This window comes from Equus przewalskii, chromosome 1 (assembly GCF_037783145.1).
Source record: "Equus przewalskii isolate Varuska chromosome 1, EquPr2, whole genome shotgun sequence".
In the NCBI taxonomy this organism is placed as follows: Eukaryota; Metazoa; Chordata; class Mammalia; order Perissodactyla; family Equidae; genus Equus; species Equus przewalskii.
Genome location: NC_091831.1, coordinates 139,226,435 through 139,247,249, shown reverse-complemented (window position 1 = coordinate 139,247,249; position 20,815 = coordinate 139,226,435). Strand labels below are relative to the sequence as shown.

General features: G+C 40.8%; 1 protein-coding gene across 4 annotated transcripts in view; it reads right to left on the bottom strand.

Moving 5' to 3' along the window:
• DMXL2 (Dmx like 2) overlaps positions 1-17,635 on the bottom strand; it is a 135,675-nt gene extending 118,040 nt beyond the window's left edge. For all 4 annotated transcript variants that reach the window (XM_008513828.2, XM_008513830.2, XM_008513829.2 and 1 more), the window contains exon 1: positions 17,091-17,635. In XM_008513828.2, coding sequence (XP_008512050.2) covers positions 17,091-17,177 — 87 coding nt within the window. In that variant the 5' untranslated portion in view covers positions 17,178-17,635. The remainder of the gene's footprint in view (positions 1-17,090) is intronic.
• Positions 17,636-20,815: the final 3,180 nt, after the last annotated feature.

Below are 20,815 nucleotides of genomic sequence, written 5' to 3'. Positions count from 1 at the left end.
AACATAAGACAAAGCTTAACACTATGTAAAAACAAAAACCTATGGCCAAAAAAACCAGAAGAAAATATTACAAGTGTTTGTAATTAACTGGTAAGAGACAAAATGATTTCTGTTTTAACGTCTTTCTAAAGACCCCAAAGAAGCAATGGATCTGAAAGTAGAACTTTCTTCAATTAGAATTAAAACTTTATTTTTTTTAATTTTTTTATTTTTATTTATTTTATTTTATTATTTTTTTGAGGAAGATTAGCCCTGAGCTAACTACTGCCAATCCTCCTCTTTTTGCTGAGGAAGACTGGCCCTGAGCTAACATCCATGCCCACCTTCCTCTACTTTATATGTGGGACGCCTACCACAGCATGGCTTGCCAAGCGGTGCCATGTCCGCACCCGGGATCCGAACCAGCGAACCCCGGGCCGCCAAGAAGCGGAACGTGTGCACTTAACCGCTGTGCCACTGGGCCGGCCCGATTATCAAAAATTTCTAAAGGAAATAATAGCAATACTGGTAAAAACAAGTCCCATGGACGGGCCAGCACATATAAAAACCTAGAGTCAACTTTCAGCCTCAAATTTGTTCTCTAAACTTTGGGATATATAACAATTTGACTCATAAAGAATAATGAAATAAAATACCACTTTTCCTTTAAAAGGACTACTTCTAGAAAAATAGAATGAACACTTTTTGGACATTAAATTATTAGAAAGAGAGAAAGTAAGTGACCCAATATTCTGTTTCTTAATTTGTTCTAAGATATTTTACATTTCAAAGAATTCTAAAGTTAGTAGTATATTATGTATTATGCAGCAATATTAATATGTAATGTTTACGACAACTTCTGACTATTTTGTAACTACTAGAAATTTCCAGAAAATCATTTAAACTAAATGTTGATATTTTGAGGGTGACAGTCCTGTCAGTGTTCAAAAAAATTCTACCAAATAATATGATTAAACTATTAAACTGTAATTAAACTTCCAATACCTTCAATATGATGGAAGGAGTACATTCTTGAGAATCTGGAGACGCTAATACTGACCACAGCCATGGGCAAATCACAATCTATAGATATTTTCTTGACCAGTCAAAGGAAAGATTGTTACTAGATCACTTTTGAGACCCCTTTCAACTGTTAAGCTGTAACTGTCTGTGTGCATAAATCTGCTTCAAAAAGTCCTGATGAAAAGATTAAACAGCCCAGTGTGCAGCATTTTACGTAGAGCCCCAGCTAAATGTTCTTTACCTTGTGACTCTTTCTCCTGCTCACAGCTGACAGGATGCGAGGATGGTCCAGAATAAAGACCAGTGGCTAACAGCCAGCTGAAAACAACGGGCTAAGCCAATCAAAGCCCATTCTGGGGAATTTAAACCCAAAAGACCCGGAGTTAGCAGGAAGAGTTGAGTTGAACAGTCACACATATTCGGGGATAAGGCAGCCATTAAGAACCATGTGCAATGTGAAACTGAAACCACCAGTCTGAGAAGTGAACGGTTCAGACACCCAAAAACAAGAAGTCATGAGAAAACAAGTATTTAAAATCCCTAAGAGAAGGTAGTCTTGATTCTACCAGCTTTTTAGTTCCAATCACTCTGAAGCCCAATCGCCCTTCCTTAATAGTTCACTGTGTATCCTAACACAAACTCTGCTTTTACTCCAGTTTAGGTGTCCCTTGCTCCAACGAAAACAAAAACTGGTACAAAGATTTGGGATAGGCACAGCGGGGCTTCAAAGAAAACATGGTGTTGGCCATGATACTAGAGTAAGGAATGCATGAGGATGCTAGGATGGAAAGCTGGCAAAAGAGGATGTCTAATGGAGATACACTTACTCAAGCAGTCATCTGTGCTCCCTTGGGACCCACAATACGTACCTAGCGAGTTAGGCTGCAGAGCACTGGACAGCCAAATGTACTCTGTCAGCCTTAAATAAAAAACAGCAAAAAGCAAAGGGCAAGAATATGGCGTACCTATCACTCTCATACACTATTGTAGTATAAAACATGACTTTTCTGGAAAACAATTTAGTAATATGAATTAAGAGACTGTAAAGAGATTTAAGTACTTTGATTCAGTAAGTCTATTTCTAGGACTCTATCCTAAAAAAACATTCAGGCATGCAAACATTGCAAATGGTACTAAGATGTTTATTGTAGAATTATTTAAAGTAATTTAAAAAATGGAAACCTAACCATCCCATGATAGGAAAATTATGCTTTATCACGTCAAGTATATTGTCCACCTTTCTCACAGACCTTTCTAGGGAAAAGTGCCCCGCCCACAGTCCTTCTGAAAGGACAAGTGATTGGATCAGGGTTTGATACTTGATTCCAATGGCCAAGAATTTAATACCAAAAACTACAGGCTGGTCAGCAATCTATGATGTGGCCTGGCTTTAAAAAGCTGGGCCAGATTCCACTTCCTACATATTCAACTAGGAAATACCAACAAACGCAGCAGATCATAACAGGCACTAAAGCCAAAAGGGCTTTATGTACTCAGAGGCTAGGGCAGTCCCTGGGGTCCTCACGCAAGACAGTTTTAAGGCGTCCAACACAGAGCGGCCAGGACACTGTACAACCTGTATTACAAGATTCTTGCAAGATTTGTCTTCTATTCCTCTTCTGTATTTTTATAATGAAGTCCCCATTACTTAAGGCAATTTGTTTCTTGACTTGTCCCACTTAACTCTCAACAAATATTTACAGTAGGATGACTGTTGGGGATTCAAGTCAACAAATGTTTACTGAGCACACACTGGACCAGGCACACAGCATAATGTGGAAAATAGACAGGGTCTCTGCTACATGAAGTTGACGTTTCACCAGGGTAGGGGGGAGAGGGAGAGGTGGACAATTTTTTGTTTTTATTTGTTTAATTTGCAAAGAAGGCTTGAGATTCTCATTAAAAACAGCAGAGAAAAAAATAGCAAACATGCGTCTATACGCACTCCCTCACAAAACTCCTCTAAGCCAATTGTTTAAAAAACTTAGAGGTGTACATAAAACAAATATACACCACAAAGGTTAAATTAAAATGAACACATGAATAACCACTCAAAAAGGAGGAGTATTATTTCCAGCAACCCAAAAAACTTCTCTCCCTCAAGCAGAAGGAGCACCACCCTGACCTTTTGGGAAATCACTTCCCTGGTTTTCTTTGTCGTTCTCTACCTCTGCATGCACGCCTAAACAATATGGTTTAGTTCTGCCTGCCCTCTGAACTTTGTGTAAATGAAATCACTCTGTACGTATTCTTTTGTGTCTGCTCTTTTCATGAACATTTGGTCCGAGGTTTATTCACAGTACACGTAGCTGTGATTCATTCATTTTCATTACCTATTAATATTCCCTTGTAACGTAGCCATTCTAATGTCCATGGACAGTTAGCCTATTATAAACAAGGCCAGTTTTAAGGCGTCCAACAGAGAGAGGCCGGGACACTCTAAGAACCACATTGCCCACTAGAGACAGAGTAACCAATCCCCAGAGCTGACCAAGTTCCCAATCCTGAGTCCCAGCTGTACAACCTGAACATTCTTGTAGAGATATCCTGCATATGTACATGCATTTCTCTAGAATATATATACAGAAGAGGAACTGATGGACCATAGAGTATGTATATCTTAAATTTTGGTACATGATGATAAATCATTTTCAAAAGTAGTTGTACCAATTAATAGTCTCACTAGTAGCGTAGGAGAATTTCCATTTCTGGACGTCCTTGCCATGACCAGACCTGTCAGATTAATCTTTTGCAAATGTGGTAGATATGCAACAGTATTCCCTAACTTCAATTTGCATTTTCAATTACTAATGAGGTGGAGTCCGTTTTCATATGTTTATTGGTCATGTAGATTTTCTTTTTGTGCAATGCCTGTTCAAGACTTTCCCCCATTTTCTGTTAAGTTCTCAGTCATTTTCTTAATGATTTGTACACATTTTCATATTCTGGATACTAGTTCTTTGTCAAATACATGTGCTGCAATTATCTTCTCCAACTCCATAGCTTGCATTTCACTCAATATTATCTTTGAGGAGCAGAAGTTCCTAATTTTAAAGTAGTCCAATTTATCAATCTTTTCTTTTATGGTTATGATACTTTATTTTCTTTTAATTTTTTATTTTGATAGAATTCCAAGCTTACAGAAAATTGTAGGAATAGTTACAAAGAATTACTGTATACCCTTTATCCAGATTCCCCAAATGTCCATATTTGCTTTACCCTTTTCTCTACACACACATATACATACTTTTTTCCAAACCATTTGTGAGTTGCAGACATGATTTCCTTTTATTCCTCAATACTTTAGCGTGTTTCCTTTAAAAAAAATGCTTAAATAACCACAGCATAATTACCCAAATCAGGAAATACTGATACATCACTATTATCTAACCTATAGAGCTTATTTAGATTTCTCCAACTGTTGCACTACTGTCCTTTACAGCAAAACAAAATCCCACATTACATGTTCAGTTATCATGTCTCTTTAGACTCCTTTCATCTGGCATAGTTTCTCATTCTTTCTTTGTCTTTCATGACATTAACAGTTTTGAAGAAAACATGCCAGTTATTTTGTAGAATGTCTCAAAATTTGAGTTTGACGTTTCCTCATGATTAGATTCAGATTATGCATTTTGAGCAAGAATATCAAGAAACGTGGCCAAGCTCTTCTCAGTGCATTTTATCAAGATTAGTACCATAGAAAGTGCGTAGTAGGCCCTACCATCTAGGTTTGCGTAAGTCCACTCTATGATGTTAGCAGAACGATGAAATCACCTAATGACACATTTCTCAGAACGTATCCCCATCATTAAGCAGCACATGACTGTATTACTATGATGGCTGCCAAACTGCAATTTTCTAATTCTGTCGTTTCATCACGTATTAGCTGGCTTTCCTCGGTAAGGAAGAGTTGTCCTTCTTTATTTTTGTACTTATTTATAGCACTAAGGATCATGGATTCTTATCTCATTCAAAGAAATTATAATCCATTACTATCACTTACTTTCATGCTCCAATTGTCCCAGATTTGGCCAGTAGGAACCCTTCAAGCTAGCTCCTGTGTTCTTTTGACATGTTATCATTCTTTGAGCAATTCCTTACTTTCGGACACAACAAGAGATTCTAGGCTCATCTTGTACTTCCCCTGCCCCAGCCTAGAATCAGTTATTTCTCCAAAGAATGCTGTTTCCTTTCAGTGAAAAATGGTATTTAGAAACCAAGATCAAGGTATCAGTTGTGTTTATTGCTACTGGGGTATCACTGCTTCTAGGCCTGTCAGCTGACAGACTAGGAAATAGGTATGTGAGTGTATGTGCATGTATGTATGTATGTATATGTAGATACCCATATACATTTCCAACTCTCCACAGACAGGTTTAGGACAATGGCACCCCAGGACAGGCACACATCCCCACGTATCTATACATCTCTATACCTATACACCACTGCTCTCTCGCTCATTAATTATATATAAATATACACACACTATATTATAAACACAGAACATATACATATATGGATATACACACATACATATGAGGTCACACTGATGCCTCTAACCCAGTTATATCCACCATAGGATTCATTCTAGGCTTCCTACTTCCCATATTTGTAACTCCTTTCTTTAATAATGAGAAACCTGGCTCACATTATCCAAAATACATTTATTTATCTACAATTGTGGTATATTTGGTGTTTCGTTTAAGAAATCTTTTACAACCTGAAGGTCATGAATAAATTTTCTGTATTGCCTTTTTTTTTTTTTTGAGGAAGATTAGCCCTGAGCTAACATCTGCTGCCAATCTTCCTCTTTTTGCTGAGCATTCCACTGAATGCAATCATGTAACATGGACAGAATGCATGGAACAGCTATTTGAAGTCTCTGAAAAGTAAATGGTAGCAGGTGAACTAGGAAAGAAGAACAGAATTTGAAGTACACTGTACCGGCGGAGAGTTTAAGGTTAGGATAAAACGAAAAAGCAAAACAAGAGAGCTCCAGAAGCCATTTTCATTTGGCTCAAGAAGTGGGAAAAGAGACTCTTAATTTTCAAAGAAAGGGAGGGAAAAATTCCCTGTTTACTTTTTTTTTTCTTCTTTTCTCCATTTTCTCACATCCCAGGCCCCAAAGAATGCCACAGCTCCAATATGAGAAGCTAGGATCCCAAGCCAGCCCTGGTGGTCTAGTGGTTAAGATCTGGCACTCTCACCGCTACAGCCTGAGTTCATTTCCCGTCAGGGAACCACAACATCTATCTGTCGATTATCACACTGTGTGGCTACATGTTGCCGTGATGCTAAAAGCTATGCCACCAGTATTTCAAATACCAGCAGGTCACTCATAGTGGACAGATTTCAGTGAAGCTTCCAGACTAAGACAGAGTAGGAAAAAGGACCTGGCCACCTACTTCCAAAAAAACGGCCATGAAAACCCTACGAATAGCAAGAGGAGAGCACTGTCTGATATAGCACCAGAAGGTGAGAAGATGGCACAAAAAGACCAGGCAGGGCTCCATTCTGCCGTCACAGAGTCTCTAAGAGTTGGAATCAACTTGATGGCACTAACAACAATAATGATCCCAAGTATTGGGGTGAAAACTCTACAAATAGCAGCCAAGCATCGTCTGATATAGCACCCGGTGAGAAGATGGCACAAAAAGACTGAGCAGGGTTCCACTCTGCTGTACACAGGCTCTCTAGGAGCTGGAAGTGACTTAACAGCACTAATGACAATAACAATAACAATCCCAAGAAAGTGTGGTGAACCCCCGTTGCTTTTTTCTTTCTCTGTCCTACCACTACTTGGCACTGAACACAGGTACAGTCACAGGAAACACAGAGCAGGGTAACTAAAGTCTCAACTTACCAACCACAGAATCACAAAGGGAAACTCCTGGAAACCAGAAAGTACCAGGGAAATCACAAAAAGGAAAAAGCTCGGAAGAGTGACCAAATAAACTTGTTCATAAAATCCTGGGCTCGTCTCCAGGTAGCACATACAGGGATCATACCTTAAAGAGCGGAGCAAAGGCCTCTGAGAACTGAACCACAGGAGAGACCACTGCCCAGATCCTCCACCAGCCACAAGGCAGCAGCTACACAGGATACAGCAGTCACCCCCTACCTGCAGTTTTGCTTTCTGTGGTTTCAGTTACCTGTAGTCAACCAGGGGCCAAAAATATTACATGGAAAATTCAAGAAATAAACAATTCATGAGTTTTAAATTGCGAGCTGCTCTGAGTAGCATGATGAAATCTGCCATCCCATTCCAGATGTGAACTGTCCCTTTGTCCAGTGTATCTATGCTGTATATTCTACAAGCCCATCAGTCACTTAGTAGCCATCTCGGTTAGCAGATCAACTGTCTTGTATTTGTGTTCAAATAACCCTTACTTTACTTAATAATGGCTCCAAAGTGCAAGAGCAGTGATGCCAGCAATTCAGATATGCCAAAGAGAAGCAGTAAAGTGCTTCCTTAAGTGAAAAGATGAAAGTTCTCAACATAATAAGGAAAGAAAAAACATTATATGCTGGGGTCGCTAAGATCTATGGTAACTTTTATTACAGTATATTGTTACAACTGTTCTATTTTATGATTAGTTATTGTTGTTAAACTCTTACTGTGCCTAATTTATAAATTAAACTTTATCATAAGTATGTATGTATGTACAGGAAAAAACATAGTATATATAGGGTTCGGTACTATCTGTGGTTTCAGGCATCCATGGGGGTCTTGGAATGTGTCCCTCACGGATAAGAGGGGACCACTGTTTATCGAACTAGTATTGCAAAGCCTTTGAAAATCAAACTGACATTGAAACTGCAACCCACAGAAGGCTGGTCAGAACCAAACAGGTTGACTGCCTCCTAAAACAAAAATATCAACATTCTCCATAGGATTTACACAAGACCCAGAGTTCATAACATAATATTTTTTAAAGTCCAGGTCACAGTCCAAAATGACTCAGCATACAAAGAACTAAGAAAATCTCAACTCACAAGGGAAAAGACAATCAACAGACACAGATGTTGAAACTATCAAAGACATTAAAGTGGCTAGTGTAAAAATGGTCAAAGAAGCTAAGCTGAACACTCTCAAATCAGTAATCTAAGCTTCCATCTTAATCAGCAAACTACAGTATAGCGTCAAAATAACTAGGACAGAACCCGCCATACCTCCAAGGTGTGCCTGTAGAGAAGGTGAAAATAACAGCACGGAAAAAGATAAACTTCGAAAATGCAAACATTTTACCAAACTGTTCAGAGGGGTTATCTCTGGATTGCACCATTACAAGTGATTTTATCTTTCTTCTGCATTTTTCAAATTATCCACAAGAGCATATGTTACTTTTTAAATTTTAAGGGGGGGAAAAAAGGACTGGGGGCCTTGGGTCTCCATCTGAAGTCTGCCACAGGCCTAGCTATGCTCAAATGTTTTTTGAATAAAGGATAACCAGGAAGTTATGCTGATCAAAACTCTACCGGGGAATGGGAACTTTCCCTTTTACTTTTCTTTTTATTTTCTGTATTTCAACATTGTTTGAATTATGAGTTTTTTTACAATGCAGATATTACATTAATGATTTTTTAAAACAAAAAACATTGAGTTCTTTATGGTTTTGTTTGCTCTTGTTTTTAATGGCCAAAATGGGCTTTTAATTATATATATATGAAATTTTTCCAGCATAAAACTATGATAGCCATGTCTGAATGCTCCGTTTGTCTACGTATTAGCACATCCTTAAAAGTCTTTCTAAAGAGACTCTCGCTTCCACCCAAGAATACTCGTTTGGCTGAGTTCAGTTTTACCGCCAAGCAGGGCAGCCACTTCAATCATGTCTTTGTCGGGCTCCTGAGGTTTCAATTCTAGGTCCCGCTCAGCAGACTGTTAAAACATATAAGTCCTAAAATACAGAATCACTACACTCCAGGTAATAGGTTAATCTCCAATTTTTTATGTATTAAAGTCTTTCAAAAGCATAATTGAGGAAAATTTAAGAGCTGCTTGATGGGCACATAGTCTGTCAATCCCTCTCAATACATTAATACACATATTGGATTAATCCAGATCAGCAAAGTTTTATACCTGGATTGGATTGTATCAGCTCTCCCTGCCCCCTATCCTATAAAATTCCTTTATCTAAATACGACCTAATGCCACTGAAGCATATGGAGAAGTATTATAAAAAACGGCCTTATACAAGTGGTCTTATGTTTACTATTAGAACGTTGTGCGTTACACTAAGTACCCTTTCCATTTATTAATTTATTGGGTACACTTTTATACCCAATAAATTTTTGTTCTCGGTGCTAAAGAAATAGCAGTAAAGGGCACTGAAGGCACTCAGGTCTTTTCTCTGAGTGAAAAAATGAAGTCATTGGAAAGTTTTGAACAAGGGACTAACAAGATTTGATTTCCTTTTTAACAGGATCATTCTGGCCACTATATTGAGAATAAACTAAAGGTAAATAAGACTAAAGGCAGACAAGGCAGGGCGACCCATTAAGAGCCTACTGCCATAATCCTGGAAAGAGAAGACGGTGTCTTGAACCAGGGTGGTAGTGGTACACATGATGAGAAGTGGTCAGATTCTGGAAGCACTCTGAAGGCACAGCCAACAGAATTTGCCAATATTAGATATGAGGTGTAAATGAAAGAAAAAAGCGAAAGATTGCAAGGGAACTGGAAAAAAAAATGAAGTAGCCATTTACTGATTTTGGAAAGGCTGGAGGAGTAGGACATTAAGAGGATGGGGACTCTGAGGAGCTATTAGACTTTAACAAGGGAGATGTCAAAAGAAACAGCTGCATATAGAAATCTAGAAACAGGCTGAGAAGCAGCAGGTAAGAGAAGTAGAGGGAAACCAGGAGAGCTAAGTGAAGAAAGTATTTCAATAAAGAAGAAAAAGCAATTTTACAGGAAAAAAAGAAGGAACTGCTGGAGCAACGCCCTTGAGTAGATAAGAGGGGATAAGAACTAGGGCATTAATCAGAGATTCTCACAACTTCAACAGTCTTGATGTTTTGGGCTGAATAATTGTTCACTGCGGGAGCTCTGCCGTACATCACAGGACATTTATCAGGATCTCTGCCTCTCCCCACAGGATGCCAGTCCTCCATCCCAACCCACCACAACAATCAAAAATGTCTCCAGACGTTGCCAAATGTCCCCTAGAGGGCAAAATTACCCCCAATTTAAAACTCCCAGTATAAATGGAGGAAACGGCCTTTGCTGGAAACAGGGACAATTCAACCACATAAAAGAAATGATGGAAGATGCTATGGGTTGAGTACATGATAACAATTTGAATATCTCCTGATTAGATCCTCCTAAGTGTAAATATACTCAAGGCCAGAGAAAACGTGAGGAAATTACTAGCATATCACAAAACCAAAGTCACTACTCGTAGGAAAATGTTGCCATTTTGCTCTTGAACTACAGCTACCATATAAGCTATGTGTATCTTTGAACTGAGTATAAACCAAAACTTTTATGTGTTTTTTGGGTCCATCCATGCCCCTTTGCATAAGGTCTCAGGTTTACTGGATTTCTCCTAAAATCACAGGATGAAAATCACAACTTAGTATGAATTAAATTTAATGTTATTATTCCTGAGAGGGCTCAATTTTCAGAGGAAGTGGCACTAAAGAAACATATCTCCAACGACAACCTAAGAGGATATTATTTATGGCTTTCAAATTATCCCACCACATTACCAGGTACAATGTTTAAAGGAGTCCAGATTCTATTCAGTGACCCCTTTATACCTCTGACTCCTCTATCCGACAGATATGAGATAACCATTTTATTTTTCAGGCATTTAGGATGGGAGGAGAGGGGAGCATTAAAGGAGTCCTTAGCAATCATGAAATGAGAAGGTTTAAGAATAAAAAGTGCATGCAGGGGCCAGCTCAGTGGCACAGTGCTTAAGTGCGCACATTCCACGTCAGCAGCCCGGGGTTCGCCGGTTCAGATCCCGGGTGCAGACATGGCACCGCTTGTCGAACCACGCTGTGGCAGGCGTTCCACATATAAAGTAGAGGAAGATGGGTACAGATGTTAGCTCAGGGCTAATCTTCCTAAAAAAAAAAAAACGTGCACACGATTGGTTTCACATATATATCAAGTCCCAGGGTTACATGAGCTATCTGTAAGAGAAAGAAAATACAGTCATACACCTGTGCAAGCTGCTCCTGCTTCCTCAATAACAGGTCCTATCCTGTGACATCCTGAATTAGGGCACCAGGCAAAAATATAATGCAAAAAGATTCTACAAACCCAAAAGATTGGAAACTCTAAAAATTCTACTAAAACATCTGGCTTCCAAACTTGTTTTAAAAAATAGCCCACAAGCTAGAAGAGCCTTATTAAATCTTAATTACAGATATTCTCTATTATTATCACCTTTTAAATACTGCTTTGTGTTCTATCATAGAAGGAAATTAAATTGGTCAGGCATGACTTGTTTTTCCACTGTGCCGCTGCAGTTGTAAGCCAACACCCTGTGCTCTTTATGATGATTAAATACTGAGACTCTGATTTGTTCTAAAAATCTCCTCAGATCCAAGTTAAGATACTGATTATAATTTCTAAAGTCATCTTTCCAATTCCCCAAATCCTAAGAACAGAAAGTAAAGGAGTAAATATACCAAGGGAGTGGAGAACGGAACACCATCACACTGGCCCCATCTCCCACTCCATCCCGCACACTGACAGTCTCAGACAACTACCACCCACCAGAAGCCGAGGATCCAATCAGACACAAGGGCCTCCTTCTGGACTGTGAGCCCAAAGCAGCCCCACTTCTTCATCAACAATCTGCACGGCTTATTCCTGAGCCAGAAAGGAGGTCTGTCTCCCTGACTGTAAAGTCTGACCAACAGTCTTGTACATAGAAGCAGAGGGCAATATACAACAGACTCCAGACCTACAACCTCACCACAATCACATGTGTTTCTGGTCCATTTTCTCTTTTGCCCCTTGGCAATCTCTAGAGAAGTCCATAGATTGTTCATTTAAGGTTTGAATACTTAAAGAGAACCTAGTTCAACAATCTCACGTAAGTGATTTAGTTAAGGTCATATAAAGTAGTTGGTCTCTGACCTCCCCCTTCTGGGGAGGCATTACTCGGGACTGTACCAGAGATGTTGGGTAGCTGCTAGGAGTCTTCTCACTGTAAGCAGGAAGGCTAATTAACAGTCTACACAGGGACGTAAGTAAGAACTTACATAACCTCATATTCACCTACAGGCTGACAACAAACATAAGCCTACAAACTCTGAAAGATACCAATTTAAATAACAAGAAGCTACTCTCCAGGAACAAATGGGTCAAATTCTCTTGGAAAACAAGTCCATTCTAAATTCTTGACTTCCGTCTTTCCCTTCACTCTCACTGTAGGCTATCAATAGGTGTATGAGTTGTTACACCTGTTGATAACCAGTATTGAAGCATTTTTCTGTCAACTCCCCAATTCCCCCGGCCAACAGTGCTCTCTTAGTCCTCTTGAATTCCCACAGGGATTTAAGTGCCTCACAATACCACATAGCTGGCCTGCTGTGATTAAGGACATTTCTTCACTCTCCTAGTACATTACCAGGTCCCTACACTTCTTTAATAAATTCTCCAAAATCAGGACTATGTTTTATCGTTGTTTTTGTTTTTTAATCTGCACAGTGCCTCACACACCTATGTGTTCAACAAACATCTGCTAAATGTATAAACAGGCTAATCATTTTCAAAGTTCGATGTCATAATTCTAAGACTGGAATGTTACTATACTACAGTAGAATTAAAATATATCTAAGTGCCAGAAAAAGTGGTCATATAACATTATCTTCTAACTTTTTTTTTCTCCCCAACGCCCCAGTACACAGTTGTATATCCTAGTTGTGAGTCCTTCTAGTTCCTCTACGTGTGACGCCACCACAGCATGGCTCGATAAGTGGTGTGTAGGTCCACGCCCAGGATCCGAACTGGCACACCTCAGACTGCCAAAGAGGGGCGCATGAACTTAACCACTACACCACCGGCCAGCCCCTATCTTCTAACTTTTAAATGAATGGCTTTTCATTCATTACTAACTTTCTGGTGGTACTTTAAGCAAAAACAAAAACAATAACCAAAGTCAAGAAAGGTCAGAATACAGACATTTCCCTAAAAAGCTAATGGTAATGTTTGCAAATTATATTTTTCAACTTTCTAAGGGTGTTTGTTATTTAATAAAGAAGTCCTGTGTTTTAAAATAAATCGCTTTTGTGAGGGAACAGTCACCCAATAATTTATCCTTTATATCACACCATTCCTTGGCTTTTGTCATTCTTGCCATCCAGAAAGGCCTAATACCTCTCTCTGTCTTTCAAACATCAATCTTCCATGAAATCTTTTTTTATCTTCCCAACTATGTGTGATCTCTTTCATCTGCCTTACATTATAATTATATACATCATTTTTAATCTCTGCCAGTATAATATAAGCTCTCTGACAGTGGAAATGATTTACTAATTTTTGTAAACTTTGATCAATGTGCTGAATTCATCAGATTGGAGTAACATCAACTGCACTTATACTCCTTAAAATATGGTCTGCACCCCTTAAGGCCAAACTGTGAAAAATTTTATCAATAATCATCATGTACCACCATTATTGTAATTAACATTTTAATGTGTACAGAAAAGCAAAAAAAAAAAAAAAGACTATTTTTCAGGAAAGTCATAACATAAATAAGAAGAAATTGCAACTATCTGTTGCATTAAGCCTTAAAACATTCACTTGGCTATAAAACTAGCTGTAGTTGAAAATGTCTCAATGGCAAAATAGAGTATAAGAAAGCCCAGACATAGTAGAAGATCATCTTCTTGGACTATCCAGGACCTGACTTATTGCAGGGTAACAGTCTTTCTGGAACTTAGATCTTACATCGAAAAGAACAGAATGATCAAAAGGTGATATATACAACTATATTTATAAAATCACAATTGTGTTTTAAAAAGCTGCTCACTGCCAAAACAAAAGTGAAAACCGTCACAGCTCACACATTACCATTAATAGTATAATAATCACTGGGATTGTCACTACAAACTCCACCACCACGTCGACACAGCACAGACTTGGCCATGGTGACATAAGCAAGCAGTCATTCACAGCCGGGCTGATCACACCGCCCACCACGCACAGCACAGCATATATAACACACTGGTTTTCAATTACAATGTCACCAACACTTCAAAATCCTTTTAGAACAATTCCTTTTCAAAAACTTTCAGTTTCCAGACTCAAAAATAAATGATCTACCCTATTTTGAAAAGGTCCCCAGGTTATCATGAAACATACCATTGGCTAAGAAGCACTGGCTAGATGCAAGACAGTCTTTCCTCCTACACTGGCCATATCTAGGCCTTACACACACACACACACACACACACACACACACACACACACACACACACACACACACACACACACCCTTCAGAGCAAGCACTCCGATAGGAAAGAAATATACTACAGAGAAAAGCTCATCACCCGAGAAGTCACGAGACCTCCATTCCAGTCCTGGCTGGTCCCCTTTTTAGTCAGCTAACTCAGAACTAAAGTTTTTTCATCTAATCCCTACACAAATCAAATAGAATGCTCTATGTAAAGCAGCTTTACTTTTTTTTAATTTTATTTTCCCTGTGCTAATATAGATATTCAAATAATTGTTAGTTGATTCTAGAGTACTTGAAAACAGCTTGTTCTCATCTTTTTTTAAGCAAATCTGTTCTTCATTGGGTCCAAAAGATCATTTCTAGTTCATGGCAAAATTATAACTGGATCAGTGCATTCAAAACTAAGATATTAAAATGAGACGATGTGCAACATGGATTTATAAATGCCAAAGGACCAACATAATCAGTGTCACAGGCAGGCATCCTAAACCAGATAAATTTTGAATCATATTTGGGAAAATGAAAAGCAAGGATTCTCTTGCTGCAACAGGAAAACATGGGCTAGAGTAGGAAGATTAGTATGTCTATAGCAGAAGGGCCAAAGCGAGGAGTACGTGTAATCAAACATAAAGTCTAAGACAGCAGAAGAACATCCAACAAGTTTAAATTTCATAACACAGCTGTGAGGAACAACTACCTATTCTCGAGCCAAGAGTGATACGATGAAATGGTACCTGAAGAAAATTATCCCAGTAGCTGTGCAGAGGATGACCTGAAGTGATCAGAGACGAGGGTCAGGAAAACCAGTTTGCAAGCTTTTATATTAAGTAATACTAACAAGGCCCTACAATAAGGTGGTAATAAAGGACACACAAAGGGGTAAATCTGATAGACTCTGCAGAGAATCAGGCAGACTTGGTGATAGGTTAAATTAGGGAGGTGGAAAAGATTTAGAAATGATTCCAAGGACCTGGTCATGAGTGGCCTACAGCATAACCACAGCTGCACAGCACTAACAGCTCTTGCATTGGCTTTTCCAGACTGCATCTGAACCTGTTCAGCTCCATATACCAGCCCTGCAACGAGACACTGCTCCACTTTAGATGGAAACAGAAAGCTACCACCACCATGATAGTGTGGAAATACTCCTTAACTCAAAGTTCCGGATCTGTTTTTTGATGGAGGAAGCCTTCTCTTCTGACCCTGGGGAACTTCCTCCCTACCTACACAATTGGGAGAGAGGGAAATTTCTTCTCTCTATGCCCCAAAGATTCTCCACACGCTTAAGTCCAAGCTCAATTCCATATGGATCTTTTAGGTCACATGTACACAAAACACAGAGACACCATTGATAGGGACAGGTGTAACAATACAAGTCAGGCAAATTATATTTTCTAAGGATTCATTCTAAACTGGAACCAAGCCAAGTTGATTACCTTTAAAAATTAAAATGGCCAGAAAGCAACCTTAGGGGGCTATTTTTAATGTATCGTAATGATAGATAAATTCCGTTCCAGAATGCACTGTGCTACATAATGATTCTGCAGTTTTGCTGGAGCTTTTCTTATTTCTGCAGCTTTGAAAACATGCTGTTGGAAAGCAGACATCAGATCAAAGTGTTTCCCTTGTGTAAAAAGCATACCATTATGCTATTTCCGATTTTATCAAGCAGAACGATTGTCAATAACAATATGTATTTAATCGTGGTCTCACTGCCTACAATTCTTTGTAAGGAGAACCGTGTATAAATTTAATACAAAAAAGGAACTCATGCTAATCCATGGGAGCCCATCTACGGGTAAAAGAAGCTTGGTTTGAATTAGCTATACTACAAACAACATCCCATTCTCAAAAAGGACTAATCCGGCCAAGCTTGTTGAGAAACATGCCTATTTCATCTAGATTTTAAAGAGGTTCTAACACGTTGTTTACATACACTTTACACGCACAAACAAGAAAAACACTGTCATAAAATTTTCACGTTGCCTTAGCTTCGAAACAAATAGCATGCAGCCTATCTTGCAAACGGATTAAAATATTACCTAGCAAGGCTACTAAACTGTCATCTCGTGATAAATAAAAGAGATCTCCAGGCCACTGTCCCTCTAACCCTTACATACTAAATTTTTCGAGGGCAGAGAATGAATTTTTCTAATTTCTTGTTGGAATTAAGATTCCGCATATCAGTAGACACAGAGGGTACGGTCGCATTTAAAGCCACAGGCTCCAGCAGCTCGAAGGAGCAGGCGGAGCATCGCCTCCACGCTCCGCGACAAGACCAAGTCTCTTCGCCTCCACGCCAAGAGCAGGTGCGAAACGGACGCTCTGGGGTTTCAGCGGTCGCAACCACCTTCCTCCACCGCAGACCCAGGAGCGCCCTAGGAGAGGAACCTTCTAGTCCAGTCACCCCCGGGGCCCGTTTGCTGAGGGCGGACAGTGCGGTGGATTTCTAAGCCTTTCCCCTGACGGGTAATTTCCTACACCAGCCGCAGGACTCACATCCCACGCGGCCGCCCCCCCTTAAACTGGGCTGCAAAGGGGGCGCGGGTGGGCCCCCACCAACACCTCGCAACCTCCCCGGGAGGCGTGGGCCCGGGACAGGGAGTCTCGGCACCCGCGAACCACCCCGGTCTCTCCCGCTCAGGCTCCCGGACGCCGCTCACCGTGAAGGGGACATCCCCGACGCTGCCCACGGAGTAGCAGTTGTCTCCAGGGTTGACAGCCCCGGTAAGGACCTGATGCAGATGCATCTCCGGAGCCCGGACTGGCCAGGGGAATGCACGACAGCCCCGCGCCCGGCCCTCCTCCGGCCGCGAGAGCCGCTTCCCCCTCCGCCTCCCTCGAGACCCACCCCGCGGCGGCTCCGGCTTAACGCCTCACCCCCCTCTCGCCTTCCCCCCGCCTCGTCCCTGCCATGGGAGCTCCTCCACCGCCGCCGCCGCCGCCCGGATCGCCGCTCGGCTGCGGAAATGCCCGGATGCTCCCACTGCCTGCTGCACCGGCGCACAAATGCGGGAGGAGGGCAAGGGTGCTTGCGAGGCGGAGGCGGGGGGGGTCTGAGGAGCGCGCGAGCCGGGAGCGTGCTGGAAGGGACGCACCGCCCGAGGGAGATGGGCGGCGCGCGCACCCACCCGCCCGGATCGACAGTCTAGTGGGAGGGCACACCCCTCCTCCCGCAGCTAAACTCTTAGCTCAGTCCTTCTTCCCCACCCCGCTTTGCGCGTGCGCGCGCAGTGGTTTCCAGGGCAATTGCGCGCGCCGTGCGGACCCTCGTCCCGGGATTGCGCGCGCAGACGTGCGGGAGTTCCCTTGGAGCCTCCGGGCTGCGGCCGCTGGGGGCGGGGCCGCTTGGGACCGCGCAGCCGTCCAACTCTAGGGACTGGCCGCAAGTCTGTTTTGCTGAGCGTTTAATCCTTTCCCTAGTACCCTCTGTGATGGGCAATGCAGTTGACCTTAGGAGGACACCCGTCCCTGGGAAATTCCACCCCGGGAAATCTTACATCTCTTAAAGCTTTTTTAAAGTACAGTGCATAGATATTTCATTTTACAGGAACAATAAAGACATCTTGCAATCGTTTGGAGAAGCCGTACTCCCCTGACAGCAAAATATTTTGCTCCCACCTCTTGTCACGGATGTTCTAGATAGCGAAAGGGCGCCCTAGAGACGAGTGACTCCTCTAGACTCTTTTTTTCAGGAATGATGTCATAGATTCGCAGAATCGCCTGATTTTTCCAGGCTGTCAGCTAAAGTTTGAGTGGTTGATACAGGGATCAAATCCCTTCTCCAGGTTTCTTCATCACAAAATTTTGAGCCTGTACTGTGTATAAGTCACTAGGGCAAGGAAGTAGAAGGATACCAAGACACGACTATCTACAAAACCAGACAGAACGCCAAATGTGTCATGCTTGGGACCCAAAAGTCTATGCACCACAGAAAAGGAAGAATACTTTTGACTAAGGGAATGGGTCAACTGTTATGGAAACGCTGACATAAATGTTGGGTAGAATTTTGGCAGGCTGAGACGGACAAGAAACCCTGCATTCAAATAGAGAAAATAGCATGAGCTAAGGCTGAGAGGTGTGAAACAACGGGATGTGTTAGAGGAGCAAAGTTTAGATTAATGTTTGAGGCGGATGATATATGGGGTAAGGAAAGGAAATGATAGTTGAGAAGAGATCAAGGTATCCAAGAGGTAGCTCGTAGCCTGCCTGAACATGGAGAGTTTTGAATGCTCCACTGAGAAGCTTAGATTTCATTCTGCATGCAGTGGGGGTCCATAAGATGTTTCTGAGCAGACGTTTAGTTATACAATCAGAGCTGCTTTAGAAAGATGACTTTGTAGTATTGTGAAGGAGAATTAAAAGGGTGGGGAAGGTGGGAGACAAAGGCCTGGCGAAAGCTGGTAAGCCGTCCAGTGGAAAGGAGAAGGAATCAAATTCCCAATGACCTAGAGTGTTTTTATTTTCATTTTCATTCATGGCATAACTGTTCCCCCAGTCGCCCAGACTAGAAACCACAGAGCCACTTTTGGTCCCTTTCTCTCTCTCTTGCCCATATCCAAGGGTCCCTTTTCGAGGTCACTAATTCATGCCCCTCATCATTCCCACTGCCATTTACCTTCATTTCAGACCTCATCATTTCTCATTTAATTACTGTAATAGCCTCCTAACTAGCTTGACTGTCTCCCATCTCTTGCTCTCCAATCCATCCACAACACTGCAGCCAGAGAATCAGGGGATTTTTTTTGTCTTTTTTGAGGAAGATTAGCCCTGAGCTAACATCTGCCACTAATCCTCCTCTTTTTGCTGAGGAAGACTGGCCCTGAGCTAACATCCATGCCCATCTTTGTCTACTTTTTTTTTTTTTTTTTTGTGGGACGCCTGCCACAATGTGGCTTAATAAGCAGTGTGTAGGTCCAGACCGGGGATCCGAACCAGCAAACACTGGGCCGCCAAAGCAGAACATGTGAATTTAACCGCTGTGCCACTGGTCTGGTCCCAAGAGAAACCTTTTTAAAGGAAAAATTCCTCTGCTTAACATCCTCACTCCCTACAGGTTAAAGTCTAAACTCCTTAGCTTGGCTGACAAACTCGTTCTTTCTAGCTTCTGCCTAATCTTATTCTCTTATCTTCTGCTGATCCCTCACACTCACTATGCTCCAGCCCCACTTAGCTATTTGCCGTTTCCAGAACATACTATGTTCTTTTATGCTTCCTTGTCTTGGCTCATGCTCTTTGTTCTGTCTGGAATGCCCTTCCTTCTCTTGTTGACCTGACAAACCACACTTTATTTCGAAAGACACCTATTCAGTAAAGCCTTCTTCGTCCACTCCCAAATACCTTGGGGCTTCCTCCTCTTGAGACACACATATCACATAGCGATCTCTGTACTGGTTTGTGTCTGTTTCTCCTACTGAAGTCTTACATATTTCAAGTCAGGATCAGTATCTTATTTTCTCTGTTTCCCCTGTGCCTAAATCAGAGTACTTTATTTGCTGACTGAATAAGAGCACCCAATTTTACAAGAGGAATGTATTGGGTAAAAAACTACCTTGCATTATATATGTATTTATTTGTGTTTGTGAAAGTGTTTAAATGATTCTACAGTGGTTGTGTGGAGGGAAGTGTTGCATGCTCGTGTTCATATAGTATGCTACGTACAGTATATTGAATTCTAGGAAATCACAGGTTCTGTATATTTAATTGTATACTACTAACCATGAATAAAAGTACTAAGCCATGTAGCTTAAAAAGAACAGTGAAAATATAGCAGACAACAAAATACACACACACAAAGATTGATCAGTAAATGAAGCCCCCTGCTCTGCATGAAGTACCATGAAGACAAATACTGGCGCTGCATCTTGGTGCTGTAACTAAAAAGTGTGCCACGGTATCAAATAAATTTGAGAGAATTCCTGTACATATAGTATATATCAGTAAAAATTAGTATAAAGCAAATAGTTAAATATAACAAATTTAAATAAATTCCTTTATAGGAAAGTTTAATACATGCAAACAAACATTTCAGTAAAAACTGGAACAAAACATACAGCAAAATAATAAATTTGAAGAAATTCCAATATCATGTTCATACTTACAATAAAGCCAAATATTTTACTAAATATTAATACACATTGAATAATGGAAAAAAATTGAATATGTGTTATAGAAGCTAGTGTTTTAGTGAATAATAGGTGCATAACAAGAAAGGAACACTTGTTCTAAGTATCATAAAGGTTTTGATCTTCACCCTCAAAACTTAAATATTTTCAAAGCTTGAAAACCGCTACTACTACTGCATTCTAAATGAATTTCTCAATCTTCAACCTTCACTGTGTTAGAAACTGAGTCAAGGGGCTGGCCCCATGGCCGAGTGGTTAAGTTC